Raw genomic sequence first — 19,487 nt, 5'->3', positions numbered from 1 at the left:
GTTTTGAACCAGTTCTGATGACCATAAGGTTCAAATATTACCTGCCACCACCAACATACACCCTCACCCCAGCACAGCATCTTGAATATAGATGTTTAATAGATACTTTTAAATTGAATTGAAAAATAGATAATAATAATAATTAACCTTGCTGGTTTTTACCTATCATTGCTAATCAACTAGCAAGCTAAGACTGCAGCTTTATATTGTATTGACTACAGAAGACACTGACAGGTGACTTGGAAATTTCCCAAAGTATATACCACATTGAATTAATTTAGATCACTATTACTTTTTTTTCCTCCTTTTGAAGGTGCCCTTACGGAGTGTTATGATGAACTGGGAAACAGATATCAGCTTCCAGTCTATTGCTTGGCCCCACCAATCAACATGATAGAAGAAAAGAGTGACATAGAGACTCTGGATATTCCTGATCCACCACCGAATTCTGGATATGAATGTCAACTCCGTTTACGCCTTTCCACAGGCAAAGATCTCAAACTTTTGGCTCGTAGTACAGACACAGTGTACCACATGAAGAGGAGGTTGAATGCAGTGGAGGGGGTAGAACCAAGTAGTCAGCGCTGGTTCTTTTCAGGCAGGCCACTCACTGACAAAATGAAACTGGAAGAATTGAAGATCCCAAAGGACTATGTAGTACAAGTTATTGTGAGCCAGCCTTTGCAAAATCCAACACCAGTTGAGAACTGAACTGGTCTTGTTGGCTGGCTTTCTCTTCTTTTGGTTTTTCCTCCTTTATGGCGTGAAATTCATTTTCACTCCCTTATTTACCCATGAGTTCTGAGGAATGACCATTGAAAAATTCCATCTGTGATGGAGATTTACACAAAAAATAAAACAAAAAGAGCCAGCCTTTGAGACTCATGTGATTGCCATTTCTAATGCAAGAGTCAACAGACAAAATAGATAACCATTTATTAAAAAAACAAAACAGAAACCCAACATAAATGGCTATGTTTAAATGATTTGAACAATGAATAAAACAGCCATCCATGAAGAACAGCACCTTTTGAATTCAGAATAAGTTTTTTTAAAGCAAACCAAATTAGGCTATTTCAAAAAATTTCTACTGCATAATTTGCCCCCACATGTAGGCAATGGAAGTGCAGTATTTGTGATGTTTCTTTTCTTTTTTTAACTATTGTTATTCAAAACTTATCCATCAAGGGGGAAAAAATGGGAAAAATATCCCTGGCATTGTGTTTCAGCATTGCTTTCCCTTTTTTCATGTGTTGAGATTTTTTTATGTTCATACCAAACAATTTTGGTACCTTTTATCAAGCTGGTTATAGGCAGCCTTATGCTGTTACTGACTTCTGGAGCACTAGGCAATAACTTAGTAAATACAGTAAAATCTCTTATATTATATTGTACTTGATTCACAGTTCTTTTGTCTTCCTGCCTCAATGGTATCTGGAAATGTCTGCTGAATTATTGACCTCTGTTTCCGCCTCAGGAGGCCACTCCTCTAATACCTTTGCTATTCCTAGCTGGGGGAGAAAAAAACCCCAGTAGTCATGGTAGCTTGTGCTTCAAATGCACGACTGCTTTGAAGTGAGTGTGTGTTTTCCCCTACAGAATGATGTGAGGGGCATCTTTGTTGAGAAAGAGAATCAGCATAGGGCTATACCAGCCATTCTCCTGACCCAGATTCCATTTCAGGGCTGCATGGGCTGCATGGGAACAGTGAAACCAAATGTCCTCACAGAAGGATGGAATGATTTTCCCTTTTCCCTGTGCTTTGCATGAAGAATGTAGGGACTGCCCATTTCACCTGTGCCTAGGAGGAGAATTGTGCCTATTTTCATTCTAGTTATCCAATAATAGCCCACATTTCTGTAGTGCTTAACAATTTACAAAGCGCTTTCCTTATTTTAACCACTCAGTGTGAAAGATTTCCTGACATTTAAACACCAGCACTAAAAATAGTTCAGTGATGCATTGCTTCATACACTAGACATTGCATGGTTTTCTTGAATGCTTCCTAATTTACCATTCATTATTTCTAGTAATACTGGATGGTAATTTTCCTCCATCATACTTTCTTGGATAAGTATATATAAGGAAATGAGAATGAGGGACCAAAAAAGTCTTTTGGTTCACTTGGTTTGTGAAGTGTGTCTTGGCCTCAGTTCAAGTTGCCAGAGATTGAGATTGTGGTCTTACTGATTCTGTAAATGGGAAGGGAGCTAATACATATTGTTACCCAACATCCCATATAATTTCAAATCTTCATCCCTCAAAAAGAAAAATAAAGAGAGGTAAAATCCTTTTACTGGAGACAAAAGAAGGTCAAAACTTTAAGTAATTCAAATAGTAAGCTTTATTAACTTAACAACAAAATGTAAGTTAATTTTAAATGACCTGAAAATAGTGTTTAAAATGATAGGATGACTGGACAGGAGATATCTGTAACTTATTTGTAACATGTTTCTTAAAAAAAGATGAGCTAATTTCAGATCTCTCTTTTATTTAATTGCCTTAAGATTGTGGCTGCAGCTCTTTCAGGTCTGCTCAAAGCCTGGAATTCAAGAGAAGTTTGAAGCATTAATTTCAAGAGTAGTTGTTAAGCACTGGGGAATGGAGCCCAGCATTGTGTTACTTTGATTAACACTCCTACGATCAAAGAATTGCATCTTGTTTGTTCATTTGCATGCCACTGGGAACTTCACTGTCCCTTAGTCTTGGTGGTTGGAAGAAAGAAGTTCAGATGTATTGCACTTCAGTCCATTTTTTTAAGCTATTCATGGCAGTAGGTAAAAGTTCATTTTTCTCTTGAGGATTACAAGTTCTCTTGTGGATTTTGTTTTGTTTTTAAGGAACTTACATGTTGAATCACAGTTCTTTGGGTATGATTAAAACAACTAACCTGGCTGAGGAAATTATGGTGCTCTTTAATTGTAAATAGACTATTCTAAGATTGGATCAAGACTTGATATGTATAACTTGAGCATGTAGGGTTTTTGTACTTTTAAAAATGTCCTCCTGTTTGCCTTGATAGCTAAAAGCTCTTAATAAGTTTTGTTGTTAAGTTGTTTTTTTAATTATTTAAGAGTGATCTGCCTCATTCTAATGAAACTGTAAAGGTTTTTTTTTTTAAAATCTTAGCTCAATAACTAGTAAGTTTTTTATCAGAATTAGGTTCAGAACAAATCAGACATGGTCATTTGTAGTTTTGTATCATCTCCTGTGTTTGAGTCTGTAACTTGTCTGTCTTGGTCTCACTTTTCAAATACAAAGTCATTTTTATTTTGAACATCATACTTTAAATGAAATTTATTTTTGAAATTTTATCCGACTGATAGGCAGCAAGGCACAATGGTTAAAGATTTGGCCTTGGAGTCAGCCAGACCTGGGTTTGAGTCTCTGACACATGCAACAAACCCTGCCCTAGGAAACTATAAGATAGGCAAAAGTTGGTGTGCATTGGTAGAGTTTCCTCACTAGAAGTTCCTGAACCAATGAAATCACAGTGTTAGCTCCCAAAAATCCCTTGTGTAGGACCAGAGAATGAATTAAAATTTAAAATCCTTTCCCTCCCTGCCAAAGACTTTGCTAAGAATTTTGCAAAATTTCAAGCAAAACCTTCAGAAGTGGTCTGTTTTTGGTAATAGCAAAATTAGCTGTTTTTCAGCCTTTCCCACCACTGTAGGTACTATTTATATAATATTTTCCCTAACAGATATAAGGAAGGCAACCTGTCTCCCTTACACTAGCTGTTCTCTGGTTTTACATCACTTTTGCATTTCCCCATGTAGATCCGAACTGTGTAGATCACTCAACAATAGTAGTTGAGGACAGGATAACATAATATCACACTAGATTTGGAGTTAGAAGCACTGGACTTGAAAATCTGTTTCTGCCTTTTATTACTTCTTTGGCCTGGAGCAAATCATTAACTTTCTGGGCCTTAGTTTTCTCATTTATAAATTGAGAAAACAGTTGAGATAATCTCTCAGGTCTTTACCAGTTTCCAAATTTGTGATCCTGTGATACAAGGAATCTTAAACAAGTGGATACCTCTTTCTAGTTTGTAAGGTTTTGCTGAAATGGGAATTATACATAAATAAGGTATTTTAGGACCTTAAACTTTTCTACTCATATTCCTTAAATACTTCCTTGAATTAGTAATGCCCATTTCTATCATAACTTTTGAATCCCTTGAGCCTCTGATTTTCTGAGTTTTGCAGAGGCAGCATGAGAAGTAGTTTTGTTTCTATTCCTAGGGTAGAGGTTGTAGAGGCACATTGCAACTCTATATGAAGAGATAACAGCTAAAACTATCCAAAAGTGGAATGAGTTTCCTTGGGAAGTAGTGAGAGACTAAATGACCTTTTATTGGAAATGTGTGTCAGTCATGACCCACAGTTTAAGAAGCACTGAAGGGTTGCGAGTGGAAAAAGTTTGAAGTCCTGGACTGGATGATGTTTGGGGTTCATTCTGGCTCTTGAAAGTCTCTTAAGTTTTAGGTACATAACAAAAGTTTTAACATACTCAGCTGTGACTCTAGTCTCCAGGTGGTAATAGTTTATCAACATATATTAATATTTCAAGCACCTGTTATTTCATAGGTATGGGAGTTCTCTTGAAACCAACTGATTACAACCTGTCTATAGTTTAGTTGTCTGAGATTGGAAGGTTAAACAACTTTCCAGTATTCAAGCATAAACCCGCCCTGTCTTCTAATCCTCCCCTTTATCTACTACACCACTAGATGCATACATCTTTAAAATGTGTGTGAGCATTAAGGGGACAGTGAAGCAGAAGTTTTTTACTCTGGTATGTATGCTTCCCAAACCCATTCCCCCTATAATCAGCAACAGAAGCAGAGTTTGAATTAAATTTTTGGTAATTATTTGAAGAATACAGGAAATTGAGTGGAAAGTTGCACTTTCTTTTTTACTGAGTCCCTAGATGAGTAACTGTCCTCTACAGTCTTATCTTCATCCAGTCCAGGAACTAATAAATCTCTGCTTTCTTGGGCTTAGACATTTCAGATATATATAAGTTTTTCAAACTGTGTTGTCTTTGTGCATAGGAACAACAGATTTTAGCCGTAATTATGACCATATATTCTAGATGGCTGTAATAATAGTTAACATTTAATTTAATACTTTAAGGATGGAAGATCACTTTACACTTTATTATCTCATTTGATCCTTACAACCACCCTGTGAAGTAGGTGCTGTTATTATCCTCATTTTATATATGAATAAACTGAGGCTAAGAGGCTAAGTGATTTGCTCAGGATCACATGATTATAAGTGTTCGGGGCATGATTGAAATTCTGTTATTCCTGACTAAGTCCATTGTCCTGTAGTTCCACTGTGCTACCTACCTATGAAAATATAATCTGAGTGACCATGTGAAGCTAGTTTGGTGGTAGACTTGTGTGTCTGTTGTCAGAGGATGACGATGAGGTTAGCTAAATTAGGAGAAGGTCATCGCCAGATTGACCACAGAGCTATACATTTTTGGCTGTAGTAAATTTCAAAGATCATCTACTAAGTCTGTGGGGTTATGGGATGGAGGTTGTAATTTGTAGAGGAAATACTCATACAAATAATATTGAAGAGCCTTTGAACTTCCTAGTTATAATACAGAGCATCACCCTCTTACAAAAATACTTTAAGTTCCTTTTTGTGCGTTTTGCTGAGCTAGGTGCTAAACTGACTTTAAATATAATCTGAAGGATTAGCCAACTATCCTTCTGAAATGTGGAGAGTAAAACTGAAGAATATCCTTAGAAATCTTTCAAATTCTTAAAGTTCTCATAATGCAACTAAGAAAAAAACTTCAAGAAAAGCAAGTGGTAGATTGAATTGGATGATTTTTCACTAAAGGAATTTCAGACCCCAGTCCACATTGCTGGTATAGGCTAATTTGACTTTTTAAGGATGAGTTTCAGTTTTACATCGTTGCAAACCCAGTGCTTAGAAAATTAGACTTAACCACTTGACCAAGGAGCATTGGCAGGCTTAAAAGAGGAGCCTCTTATAGTTAGCAGTATATTCTCAAAGCCTTTCCTAGTCATCAACACTAATTCCAAATAGGAAGGAAATTGCCTGCTTATTCCAGAAAAAATGGAAGAACTTTTGACATAAAGAACCATATCCTTAGGCTTTTAATCCTCTCTGCTGCAAAGGCTGATTTTCTCATATGGAAACCCTCTGAAATATTCTGATAGAAAATTCTTGTTTTATACATGTACGACATGAAAAAAAAAGGTTGGAAATCACCACTTCTACAAATATGAGAAGTAGAGAAAAGTGATGTTAACTGAACCAAATAGACCTGATGCTGATCACTTATAAATCTGGCAGGGACTGCAGATACTGGTCCCCAAATTCACAGAAATAAGTCTAATTTGGGTTTGAATAGGAGCAAAAGTCAGTCTTGGATCTAAACGTCCAGGGTCTTTGTTACTTGGGAACTAGCTCCTATACTAGCATGCCATACTGGAAAGAGCACAGGAGCCTAGATTCCAGATCCTGTCAACTCACTGTGTGGCCCTGTTAAATCTCCTAATTTCCCTGGGCTTCTGTTTCCTCATTTTCAAAAAGAAAGGGTTGGGCTAAGTGGCTCCTGAGGTCTCAAGCCAATTTGGCTTCTAATTTGGACCTCAGTGCTATTCGCCTTGGCAGCATGGCTTCTTCATTTGAATAAGTGATCAGAAGGTGAATCTCTTTTCAAAAATCTGTCGCAAATCTTCCCTTATATCCATATGATTTAAATGTCCAGGATTTATCTCCAGTATTAGAAGCCATAGGATGCTGTGGGTCACAAGTTTTGTCATTTTTGTGAGGCTCACAGAATCCCTTGAATACTGAATATCACTGGCCTGACCTATTTTGCATAAAGGTTTAAAAAATTAATAAAAAATTATGCCTCTTTGGGACATTTTGCCCTTTTACTGCTACAGGAAGGGAAACGGTCTATAATTTTTCTCTGGTTTCATGATTGTTGAAAGCATTACTTTGATTCACCTTCTGGTAAAGCAGTGTGGTCTTCATATAATCACTTGGCCTCCCTTCAGCCCTTACACATATTCTCCAAAGCATTTCTCTAGACTCTCTTCCAAGTAGTAATTGCTTTAACCAAAAGGATTAGTGAATTCTAAGCTTTGATAAATGATCCCACCCCAAAAGTTCTTTCTATACCACTATATAAAAAGGAGTAGAAAAATTTGTAGGCAAATCAAAATTCTGGCTGCCCTGTTTTCTCTTTAATGTACCTGCAAGCTCTCATGTTGAAATGGGAGAAGCTCTAGCTTTGGAGTTAGTAACTCTTGGGTTGCCACTTGGCCTGTGTTTACCCTGGGTTAGCCGACTAATCTTTCTGGACTATTTTTTTCTTCTCTGGAATGTGAGGTGGCTGAACAAGATGATCACCAAAACCTCTTTCAACTCCAAATTCTGCCACTCTCCACCCAATCCTGCTTCCTCTGGGGGAATAACTTGCATTCTTTGGGTCTGAAAAGATCTTTGTCCTAGGAAGCATAAACAATATTTAAAAGGAATACAAAGCACCTCATGTTCTTTATACACACAAAGCCCTGGGATCTAGCTCCTGATAAGACTCAGTTTGGTCTTGTAATCCCACTGTGGCTGTTCTCAGAATGACCTCATGCCCTAGCTCCTGACATATTACTTTCCTGTAACAGCTGAAGGCAGCAGTCCTTAACATCTCTGGGAAAACCCCAATTCCTTACCAATAAGATTATTTACTTGAATATGCATTATCCCTGGCAGCTGTTACAGGTTCCTTCTCATATTCTTACTGTGTACCACACCCCACTTGTAGACCCAGATATCCTGTAACATTGGATTTGTAACAGGGTAAGAAGGGAGGGAGGCCAAACTAACTGGGAAGGCCAAGTGATGGAGCTCCTCTGTTAGTGCTGAGGCTCATACCTTCCCCTGCATAGCATGGAAGGTGAATGAGATTTGGGAGTTAGAAGATCTGGATTAAAAAGCAACCCAGAGTAAAAAGGGACCTGAGAAGCCATTTAATTCAATGCATGTTTGAACAGCTATGCTTTACAGTTCCTCACTTCTGAAGCAGCATCCACTTTTGGATCGCACTGGATTAGGAAATTTTCCTTACATTTTCAATCTACCTTTCTTCAGCTTGTACCCATTGATCTACCAAGCAGAATATTTTTCCACATGATAGCCCTTCAGATACTTGAAGGCTGTTGTCCTATTGTCCCCCTGTAGACTTTTCTTCTTCAAGCTAAATATTCCTAATTTCTTTAGTTGTCGTAAAGCATAATCTCCAGTCCTCTCAACATGCTGGTCTCACCTTCCTCTGGACATATTCCTGATCAGACTTTAACTAGTAGGAAGGAAATCAGGATTTTACCACAGAGCATCAAAGTATAGAAAGTGCAAATGATATAACGATAATAGATTATAACAATGATTTTAGAAGATTGTACAATTTTAAAATTTGTTACATTTGTATATTTTGTAACTTTCTAATAGTGCTTTTTTTTTTGAGGAGCATATACACTTTTGAGTGTAAAGATTTAACAAGAAACCAGATGGTGATGTTCCCCCTTCACACTAGGTAGGGGAGTGCTTTCGTGGATTAGTCCCCCTTTGCTCCTTCCTGATTTGGTGGGGTTTTTTTTACCTGCAATGGCCTTGTGATGTTCTGAGCTCTCCCCACCTGTCTTTATTGTAGACTCTTCACCTATCGCTGATTTGAAGGTGTGTTTAGTGTGGCTTGACATTGGGCACCAGAATTACTGCTTATGACTTAAAATGTATCTAGCAATGAATACAGTACTCCAACTATGGTCTAACCAAGGAAAGATAAATATAGCAGTATTCTAGTTCTGCTACATTCACGGGGCTGTCATTTTGGGCACATCGTTTAATTCAACAGCCATTTGGTAAACTAAACTTCTCTAGGCCCGGTTGCATTCTCTGTAAAATGAGAGGGTTAAACTAGTTAATATATAAGGCCTATTCCAGCTCTAATAGTGTTACTCTAAAGGTTAAAAGCCTTCTGAAGATTTCTGTGTTGCTACAAGAGTCTGCTGTAACAGCTGATAGGGATAGTGTATCTTCAGAGAAACAATCTTACTGGTAAGTAACTATCTGGTAAGGGTTTTCTGGGACCACTTTCTCAAATACAGTTTCTCAAATTTAGTTCAAACTAAAAAGCTTATATACTTTTTGGTGAGAGATGCATTTCTGTAGTTTACCACAGTGAGAAATATATGGATATGGATATGTGTGTATACATGTATACATATATATGCACATATATGTTATTCAGTTATGTTGGACCTTTGTGACTCCATTTGGGTATTGAACTATCCTATTTGATCTCTTCATGTCAATGCCAAGCCATATGATTGGCAATTTTAAGTGAGAGGATATGTTTCCAGGTTTTATTGAATGAAGTTGGGGGAAAGTATTATTAGTAAAAGATCAGCCCTGTATTTCATGAGAAGCTAAATTATTAAGAGAGGTTATTCAGGATTAGGATTTAGCACAGAGATATTTACATATAATAGGCAAAGTGCACCAGTCACCATAGTGTTTACTCAGGCATCATGGGAGTCCAGGTGATCAGTCATTAGAGCTGCTCTAATGAAATGGAATGAAGGGGATCTGAGAATGGATTTCCCCAAACCCGGGCTTCCCCAAATTCATCTTGAAGAAGATGGTATATGTTGGTACAGAAACAATATCTAGGTCAATGAAATGTCAGTTCATGGCTTACTGAAAAATGCTACCCTGATAATTAGAAGTCATGATAAAAAGGTGCCAGAGAAGTGCTATATTAAAATATGTGTCTGGAGAAGTAAAATTAATTCTTCCTTATTTCTTACCCATAATGAAAATCCTTTAAATCTCCTAAAACCTTCCTTTTAAAAGAACTTGAAATTTGTTCATGATAAAAGAACGTTACTAGCCAGTGATTGTAGCTTCATGGATAGAGACTTTTCTCCCAAGATCAGGCAGGGTGAGCAAATATAAAACAAAAAGAAATTTATATTATGTCATCTTTCTGTGATCTTCCAGTACAAAAAAAATATGGCTTTCTTTTTGTTTTTTACATGGAAGGAGAAAAATAGAGTTTAAAAAAAAGATGATTGGCCATGAACCCTAGGTCCATGTCCTAGAATAGGTAGCTTAACTGTGTCCATCTAGTCATTTAGGAAAACTGAAACTGAATACAAATGAGTGAATAGGGCATGAAAAATAAAAGGATTTTTTCTGTATGCACCTGACATTTCTTTAGGAGTGAGGTAGGCCCTGAGGAGAATATAATCCTCAAATCTTTGTAATTAAGGTGGAAGGCTAGATAGGAATAGTCCCTTGACCAGTGATAAACCAGAAACATTTTGTCCAGGGCAGTCTTCAGCGAACCCAGATAAGATGGGGTTTTGATTAACTTACTGAGCATTAGAGAACTGGGGCATGTCCAATGAGAGAAACTGATGATATTCTAATCAGTATTGTACTGCCTTGAGTAACGCCCTGGTGTCATGAACATGCCTATTGATTACTTGCAGAAAAGTCTTATACCCCCCCTCCCTGTAATCTCTCATGGAAGAAATAAATTCTAAATTTTCTACTTTGTAGATTCAAATTTATTTTAATAATAAAAGTATTCACTTCTTCATTCTGTGTTCCTCTCTCCACCTTTCAAAGAGAGTTTTCTGTTTCAGAAGCACATATTTATTTCTCTCTAATTTCTGCCTCTCCTGATGTTTGTCAAGGCAGAAGATAGTGAACAACCTGAACTCTTTGTAATTAAGACGCTGGTATTTGAAGAAAAACAAAAGAGATTAATACAGGAAAATTAAATATGAACACTTTAAGAAGGCAAAGGGTGGCAGTTACTTCTCATAAAAAAACCTATGACTTTTCAAACAGGACCTAAAGCAGGAGCTGGGAAACCTCAATATATGACATGAAGACCAGAGGAAGAATCCTAATCCTACCCTGTACCTCTCTGTGTGGGCTCTAGGTTAAAATGGGTGCTTCAACATACAAAGCTTCTTACATGTGCTTCACAGAGTCCCAGTCAGCAGTTTATTTCTGCTGGCCTTTGCAGCAGATAGAGGGAGCTTGGTAGCTAGGTGGCAGTGTGGATAGAGTACTGAGACTGGTATCAGAAAACCTGAATTTAAATGTGCCCTCAGATGCTTTCTAACTGTGACCCTGGACAAGTCATTTAACCTGTTTGTCTCAGCTTCCCCATCTGTAAAATGGGAATAACAATAGCACCAGGGTAGTTGTGAGGATCAGATGAGATATTTGTAAAAGTACTTAACACAGTAGGCACTTGCTGTTTATTCCTTTCTTGGTGAGTGGGAGGATAAGGTAGGGTGGGAAGAGGGTTTTTTTTTTATCATATCCACCCTTGGAAATGTCAAGTCTCAATTTCTGTCTAGCACTTAATACCATCAACAAGTATAGTCCTTGCCTGTCTGGTATTATCTTCTAAAACTTATATCGGCTGATCAAATTGTCTTCTGAACAAACTCTTGCTTCTATATCTTTTAAGCCTTTTCTCATTTAGAATGCCTTCTTTTCTACCTGTCCAAGGCTCAGCTTAATTTCCTGTTTATTTGTGAAATTTTTTCTGTCTTTCTTGAATTCACAATTGTAGAATAGGAAAGGGCCTTAGAGGCCATCTACTTCAACCTTCTTATTTTGCAAATGAAGAAAGTGTAGCCCTGAAAGATTAAGTGATTTGCCCAGGTCTTGTGTGTTAGTCTTTTCATAATTAGGTTATGAATTTCTCTACAGAATGGACAGTTTCATTATTTTTCTGGATCCTCCATAATGCTGAACACTTCTTTTTGGATATCTTTTCCACCCTTGAATATGTCAAACTGCAATCTGTATTGTTGAAAGGTATATGGGGCATTCCTTTAGGAGGAGGGAGTATTGTGTCCCACCTTTGGAATTTATGAACTCACCTCATCACCTGTAACATCAAAATTCTTGAAGATCTGTTTCATTTCCTGGTTCCTGAAATTGAAGAGGAATCGGAAGGCTTCAAACTGGCTTAACCCAACCCTAAGCTCCCCATCTCTGTCAAGTAGCTCAAACACAGGCCGGGAATGTCGATAGATAAATCGCTCTTCCAAGTGATTCTGTTTAGAGAAAGATAAATATAAATCTCAAGTAGGTACATCAGGTTAGTGAGTGCCTTCTAGACATTAATTCTGGAACTTGATATTTTCTGTTGGTCTCTCCTTCCCAGGGGCAGGGAGGGTTTGAAGAAGTTTCTTTAGCTTTTCTTGATTGTACAAGGGGTCCGAATCCATTCAGAAACATTTAAACAAATCATCTAAGGGCCAAGACTATTCCCTTTAATTTGTTTTTGAAAGCATGATCAATAGAAGATAAATTTTGTTGGAGCCTAGATTTAGTAGTGCCTTAACAAAATAGTGATAGATGCTTTGGTATCTATAATCAAAATGATTTTGACCTACCTCATGTGACAATAGGACACAAATGAGCATGTAGAACTCTTCAAAGCCAATCTGCCCTATGGCATCCCAATCCAGCATGTCAAACACTATCATAATTTGGCTCTTGTTCAAGTCGGTCACGTGATGAAGAAAGTGATAGAAGATCACATCTGAAGGAGAAAAGGGTATCAATTTCACTAGTGCTTACCCACATGCTATACTGTGAGCCATAAAAACAACACTAAAACACTAAAGGTTCCAAGAAGGCCATTAACATGGCAGCAATGCTTCCCTGGATTTCTCGTGCACTTGGGATTCCTTTCAAGTGCTCAGGTCGTTTCCTTTGAAATCAGGAGAGTATGGCTCATGGGGTTTAGACATTTAGTTCATTCTCCTTATCTTACAGATGAGGAAAATGAGACCCAGAGAGACTGACTTGCTCAAGATTGAATAAATAATATTAAGCAGGCAGAGCATTTATGGGAGAATATGAGCAAAAATCACACAAGCTGCATGAATGAGTTGCAGTGTGCAACAACGGTGGGAATACACACATTGATGAGAGATCCATCCTTTGTTATAAAGTATTGAAGTATTTAAATATTTATTGAATGCCTATACTATGAAAAATGTGAAGGATTCTTACACAAAGCAGTGTGCATGATGCAGGCAGGGATGTGTCCTTACATTTTGGTGGGATAGGTTGGAATGAAATGGTCAGCAGCTCTAAATTATCTCAAATCTATTGGTAGGTCAGTTCCTAATGATTAGTGACCCCATTCCCCAGTTAAGTATATATTGGATGTTTATGATGTTATGGTTACTTCTCTATGTACATATACATGGTGACCTATCCATAATGCATCTCTCATAGTCATCCCCTGCCTTTCTATATCATAGTATTTATAGCTGGAAGAAACCTTTTGTCTATTTACAAATGAGAAAGCTGAAGCTCGGAAAATTGAAGTGACTGCTCTAAGTCATATCATGTTGAAATCTTTTGATTGCTCTGAAGTCATGATTAGAGCCTGGAAGGATTCATGGTGGTCCGGCATCACAAGTATCCTTACACAGTCAAGTCGAGATGAAGAGAATGTGGTGTCAGGGAAGTGGCAATGTAGCGGGAGAATTACCATATTTGAACTTGGGATCTGGAAGTTCCAATCCTAGTTTTTACCTGCTTGAGCCTTTCATCTAGATTTCTTGACACTGAGCACACAGATTGGTCCTTTCTCAATCATAAATTTTTGGTCTTTTGCTGTGTCCCATATTATACCTCCTCCTTCCCTCCCTGTGTCTCTACATTGCCTGTTGTGTACTCTACCACATTAATTTAATTCTTGGCGATTGTTATTCTTCATACTTTGAAGTCAGAAAGCATTGCTGGAACAATATTAATCTTTAAAAAAATATAGACCCTTGTTTTTGGGATCACTTGAGGTAACACTGCACAGTTTTTCAAATGTAATCCACCCTGCTTATTGTCTCCCATTCAATTTTAGATCTAGTTCATTGATTGTTTATAGTCCCTTCTGTCTCTCCCTCTCTCCCTTCCCTTGCCTCCTTCTTTCCCTTCCTTCCTTCTTCCTTCCTAGTCCTCTTTCCCTTCCTTCCTTCCTCCTTTCCTTCCTTCCTTGTTTTTCTTTCTCCTTCCCCTTCCCGTATTTCCCTCCCTTCTTCCCCTTCCTTCCTTTTCTTGCTCTCTCTTTTCCTCTTTCTTTCTCCCTCTCCTATTTCCCTTTCTTTCTAGACTGGGTCTCTATCTCATCTGTGCTAGAAATGTAGCAGCCACTCACAGACGCAATCCCACTGCTGATCTGCGCAAGAGCTTTGACCTGCTCTCTTTCTGACCCAGGCCAGTTCACTCCTTAGGCAGCCTAGTGGCCCTCTCACTCTTGGGACTCACCATATTGATGCCAAACTTAATGTGAACACATAATCTACTTTAACCCTACTGCAGCTCAGAACTACTAAGTTCAAGTGATCCTTCATCCTCCCCTAGGAGCAAGAAATATAGGCATGCATAGCCATATCTGACTATCTGTAGTGTTTTTCTAAGGGAGTTGTGTTGTTGATAGATGAGCTCTATGGGCAGTTCAGCAGTTGTATTATTATTATCTGGCCAGGTATTCTTCATCCAGTTGGTTTTTCCATGTCTAGATAGTTAGGTCAAACTTTTGAATGATTATGGTTCTCATATGGGTAATGCTCAAGGACTTGAGAAAGTCTGAAAAATGTCATCTGCCCAGAGTATCTGGAGGATCCCACTATCTGCAGGGATCGCTCTTCTGTTTGGACTCTCGTAGTTTATGAGCTCCATAAAGGCAGATAACTTAATTTTAATATCTCTCCCTAGGCCTCCCATAGTTATCTGAACATTATGTCTAAATGACTTAATGAAGTTAAAAGGACTTACCATTCAGACCCTGCATTCTGTGCACATCAAGAACTTGGAAATATTCCAACAGTGCCTTGACATTTCTCACTGATAGTAAACAGTATATTTTATCTAAGTAGAGGTACCACAGAAATGATCCTTGTTTCACTTTCATCTTGTCACTATTTGATTCTGTTTGCAACTGGTCACTTAGGCAACACAGAATAGAGAACTCTGCCTTTGAAGTAGAATGATGATTTAGGTCTCAGAGTTCTTGTCTTTACTAAGGAATTGCCTTGGTTAAAATGGCAGAGGAAGTGGTTAGTTCCTCAAACTACGTACAATCCCCTGATATACATACACACATAAATACATACATAAGCATATACATATATATGGTTACATATATCTCACTGTCACTTAAGATTTATTAAAGTTCTTCAGGAGGCAATATAAAAAGAGAGATATTTCTCCTTGAGTGGGGGAAGGGGAAGGAAGGGGAGATAGTTCCTAAATCAGTCCACAAGTTTATACTGAGCACCTGTTATGTGCAAAGTAACAAAGGCATAAATTAGAACAGTATCAATATATAATTTTCTATATAATGTGTATAAAAGGAGTAGAATAGATATAGAGGATCCAGTGGATCATGGATCCAGTGAAGGGATAGATTTCTTTGGGTCATGGTAGTCAGTGAGGGAAACTTAAGGTGAAAAATAAAAAAGAATATTTAGGAAATAGTAAGCAAATGAGTTGAACTGGGTTGTGTGTAAGGGAACAATTCAAGGTAAGACTGGAAAAGCTATGGAGGGTCTTGAATCCCAGGATAAAGAGTTTGTATTTAACTTGTAGACAAAGAAAAACTAATGATTGTTTTCTACAAAGAGAAATAGCAGGCAAAAAAAACATGTTTTGGGAGGATGATCCCCTGGCAAGCAAAACCAAACCAAACTGGCATTTTAGAAAGATGGTTGTGCCAACATAGCAGGATGGGGATGGGGTGAGAGAGGAAGGGTAAAGTCATCAATACTAATATTGGGCTACTTACTGAATGTAAATTAGTAAGAACCCTGCTTAGTGTGAAGGTGGTTGGGTTTTTTTGTTTGTTTGTTTTTACAATCAATCATAAACTTTTTAGTTTTCAACATTCACTATTTTATTGTAATAGTCTTTTATTTTTTCCAATTACATTTCAAGAAAGTTTTCAACATTTACTTTTATGGGATTTTGAGTTCCCTCCCACCGCACCCCCTCCCCAAGATAGGAAGCAATCTGATATAGGTTATATGTGTACGATCATATTAAAGGTATTTAAAGCAGAATTGGAACAAAAAGGAAACACCAAAAGAAAGAAGAAAGGTGAAAATAGTGTGCTTCGATCTGCATTCAGACTCCATAGTTGTTTCTCTGGATGTGGATGGCATTTTTCATCATGAATGTCTTTTGGAATTGTCTTATATCATTGTGTTACTGAGAAGAGCTGTTATCATAGTTGATCATGGCACAATGTTGCTGTTACTATGTCCAGTGTTCTCCTGGTTCTGCTCACTTCACTCAGCATCAGTTTGTGAAAATCTTTCCAGGTTTTTCTGAAATCTGCACCTGCTCATCATTTTTATAACACAATAATATTCCATTACATTCATATACCACAACTTTTTCAGCCATTCCCCATCTGATGGGCATCCCCTCAATTTCCAATTCTTTGCCACCACAAAAAAGGCTGAAGTAAATATATTTCTACCTGTGGGTGCTTTGGTGATAGTTGATTCTTACTCTTGTGTTTCCACTATCCAAAGATGATGGGATCTATTTAAAATCTCACATATGAGTTCAATAAACCTTTCAGAATCCTATGTATATGAAAAAATACTGGCCAGGATGAGAAAGGACCCTCTTAGTTTATCTTAGATTGGATTTCAAGAGGTTGTAAGAAAGGTACAGACTTGGAATTGAGGATAAAGAAGGGGGTGATATAGAAATTTGTGGATTGCTTGCAGATATGCAGTTACTATGACAACAGGGAAGGGCAGTTACCAAATTCCTAGCCATTTGTGCAACATTTTTAGGTGACCTATGACTTGGAGGATAGTAGCCATTCGAGGTTCTAAAATATACACTTAGCTTTGTAAGACTGACTCGAGTTACCTTAATTCCAGTTAATTTAGGAATAGGAATCAGATGTGGGCAGTTAGTAGAATGGGCCTGAAGTGAATCATCCACTATCATGGAAAGGTGCTCTACTCAGCTTCAGAAGACAGGAGAGAGAAAAAAGGCGGGGAGTGAGGGAGAGAGAGAGAAATAAAAGAATGAGAATGAGTTTTATAATCTCAGGGTGGATTAATGGTAGCTATATAGATGAAGGGAAATAAAATAAAGAAACTTACTTGTGTCTGAGCTACTCTTGTGACTAAGAGGTTGCTTGCAGATAGTAGAGCTAGAGAACTGGCCTCAGAATCAGAAAGTATTATTCTAGTGTTACCTCTGACTTGTGGGGCTGTGAGACTCTAGACAAGTTGCTTAAGCTTAGTGCCTCCGGCAACCGTAAGTTACAGAAGTTGCTTTTTGCATTGATAGAAGTTTCCTGAATGAGAGTTCCTACATAGATGAAATTGCTAGACAGAAGAAAACTGGGACAAGTCTTGCTTTTGTATGCTTTTGTATTTCTACACCTTTTGGCTGTTAATAAACACTTAATAAGTGTTTTTAATTAAAACAAAAAACAAAAAAGTTGCACTAGAAGTTCAGTGACTGCTTCAGTTTCCTTATTTGTAAAATGAAGGGGGTTGGACTAGTGATGTCTAACTTTCCAGGCGGATGTTGGGTGGGAGGGGAGGTAGGGGCTTTTTACAGACTTATGAACCATTTTCATCTTCTCCCTGTACGTCCCCGTTCTAAGCTTCTCCCATCACCCCTCCATTCTTCCACCCATGCCCTCGGGAATTTCGTTCCACCAGTCTACTACAATAGTTCATTTTATTCCATTTGAAAATAGAAAGGGTTGGTGGGACTTGGTCCAAATAACCTCCAAGTCCACGATCTCTCCCGTTGCAAGGACTCACTTTTCAAAGTAACGAAAGAGAACATAGTTTCCAGCTATTCCTAGCTGTATGATTTTAGAGCAAGTTTCTTAACTTCCCGGAGCCTTAATTTCCTCATCTAAAAAAATGAATGGGAGAGTTAGATTTCACGGCGACCAAGGTTCTTTCCAGCTCTAAATCTTTTCTCCTTTGAGCCTAAATTCTCCCAAACCAGCCCCTTTAAAAGGAGGCGTCAGCCAACTACAGTGTCCAGAGGGCCCTGCGGCGAAGGGGCGGGGTCGATCGGCTACTGCAGCCAATGGGAAGCTGGCGTGGCGCAGCTGGCCTCCCTGCAGGTGGAGTCGCGGGCTCCAGGACTCGGGTTACGAATCTTCGAATTACCCCCTCTGGAGCTTGGCTTTTGGAGGCGTGCCGCGGTTGATGCCGGTGTGCTGCTCCGAGGAGGAGAGCGTGCCGCGGGTTGTGCCTTCGGATTCGGAGGCTTGGAGATCCCTTGGCGGAGGTAACGCTGCTGCCGCTGCCTTCTCTGTTCCGGGTGCTCAGAGTCCGAAGCCGAGCCCTCGACTCTCCAGCGGCGCACTTGACTGTGGGTTCGCGAACCCTGGGGAGGTGGAGGAGAGGGGCCCGACCCCGGGAGGCGTGCGGTGCAGAGAGGGGGGCTACGGCTCCCTGCCTGTACCGCTTCCATCCCCCTCCCTCCCGGCGTTCGCGCCGGGGTGCAGAGGCTGGCACCGCCCTGCGGAGCTGGGGGCCGGAGCCACCTCGCTTAGCCCCTAGCGGCGTCTAGGCGCCCTCGGCATCGCGCGCCCCAGCCAGCTTGTTCCCCACCGAGCCATGGCTTTTGCCAACTTCCGCCGTATCCTCAGGCTGTCCACCTTCGAGAAGAGAAAATCCCGAGAATACGAGCACGTCCGTCGGGATCTAGACCCAAACGAAGTGTGGGAGATCGTCGGGGAGTTGGGCGATGGAGCCTTCGGTAAAGTTTACAAGGTGGGTGCGGGAGGCTGGACAAGGGTGTGTGGGGCACCTCGGGGATACCACCGGGAGCCGAGTTATGGGCTCCTGGAAATCTCGCAGGGGCGGAAGGTGCGCAGAGGACACGGACCCTGGCACAAGTCTGGGGGCAGTTCCGAAAGGTTTGCGGAGCGAACCATGCATCGGGAGGCTAGGCGATGCCAAGGTAGCTCTGGGCGATTCCCGGGGATGGGCTTCTGAGGGCTCCGGGAAGGGTCAGCTTTAGCCGCGGATCCTTCCCCCCTCCAGCTACCTTGGGGTAGTCTAAGAGGCAAGTGGGAAGACAGAAGAATCAACTTGAAGAGACGCGTCCACTCAGGAAGCAAGTCCCCTCCAACCCCCACCGCCCCCACTATATTTTGGGCTTCCGTAGAAGCGGGGTGGAGAATGAAAAATCAGGTTTCAAGTGTTAGCTCTAAAATCAGGGTGAAAGGAAACAGGGTACAGGAAGCTTGATCCCCTAAAGCTGACCCTGGGGACCAACTGTCTAGGAGCTGCTATTGTGATAGTGAAGGTTGTTTGCAGATTACGTTCTGGGTTCTAGTTTGACCTAGTCCCAGGTGATGAATTGGCCTTGTCCTAATCA

The 19,487-nt window shown here is 39.5% G+C and overlaps 3 protein-coding genes across 6 annotated transcripts in view; 2 read left to right on the top strand and 1 right to left on the bottom strand.

Annotated features, from left to right (window-relative positions):
* Positions 1 to 1,387, top strand: part of UBTD2 (ubiquitin domain containing 2) — a 68,476-nt gene extending 67,089 nt beyond the window's left edge. For all 4 annotated transcript variants that reach the window (XM_072630972.1, XM_072630974.1, XM_072630973.1 and 1 more), the window contains one exon: positions 314 to 1,387. In XM_072630972.1, coding sequence (XP_072487073.1) covers positions 314 to 711 — 398 coding nt within the window. In that variant the 3' untranslated portion in view covers positions 712 to 1,387. The remainder of the gene's footprint in view (positions 1 to 313) is intronic.
* A 9,229-nt stretch (positions 1,388 to 10,616) lies between these two features.
* EFCAB9 (EF-hand calcium binding domain 9) lies at positions 10,617 to 15,061 on the bottom strand. The gene is made up of 4 exons (XM_072630975.1): positions 14,886 to 15,061; positions 12,491 to 12,639; positions 11,972 to 12,148; positions 10,617 to 10,804 (listed from the first exon to the last, which is right to left on the bottom strand). Exons 1-4 carry the CDS (start codon positions 15,019 to 15,021, stop codon positions 10,655 to 10,657), a joined length of 612 nt encoding a protein of 203 aa, XP_072487076.1. The 5' UTR covers positions 15,022 to 15,061; the 3' UTR covers positions 10,617 to 10,654.
* A 3,221-nt stretch (positions 15,062 to 18,282) lies between these two features.
* Positions 18,283 to 19,487, top strand: part of STK10 (serine/threonine kinase 10) — a 126,529-nt gene continuing 125,324 nt past the window's right edge. Inside the window, exon 1 of the mRNA XM_072630964.1 lies at positions 18,283 to 18,877. Coding sequence (XP_072487065.1) covers positions 18,722 to 18,877 — 156 coding nt within the window. The 5' untranslated portion in view covers positions 18,283 to 18,721. The remainder of the gene's footprint in view (positions 18,878 to 19,487) is intronic.

The sequence above is a fragment of the Notamacropus eugenii genome, chromosome 1, assembly GCF_028372415.1.
Source record: "Notamacropus eugenii isolate mMacEug1 chromosome 1, mMacEug1.pri_v2, whole genome shotgun sequence".
Classification (NCBI taxonomy): Eukaryota; Metazoa; Chordata; class Mammalia; order Diprotodontia; family Macropodidae; genus Notamacropus; species Notamacropus eugenii.
Note: the sequence above shows the minus strand (reverse complement) of the source record. Positions and strands in the feature narration are given on the sequence as shown.

What these genes read in the sequence shown, in the direction of transcription:
- EFCAB9 (XM_072630975.1), bottom strand. Translation starts at nt 15,021, where the DNA reads ATGAAAGTGAAACAAGGATCATTTCTGTGGTACCTCTACTTAGATAAA. An exon ending in CAGAATGCAGGGTCTGAATG is followed by an intron (nt 12,640 to 14,885) that starts GTAAGTCCTTTT and finishes TTTCTCCTTCAG; the next exon opens with ATGTGATCTTCTATCACTTT. An exon ending in GTGTCCTATTGTCACATGAG is followed by an intron (nt 12,149 to 12,490) that starts GTAGGTCAAAAT and finishes TTCTCTAAACAG; the next exon opens with AATCACTTGGAAGAGCGATT.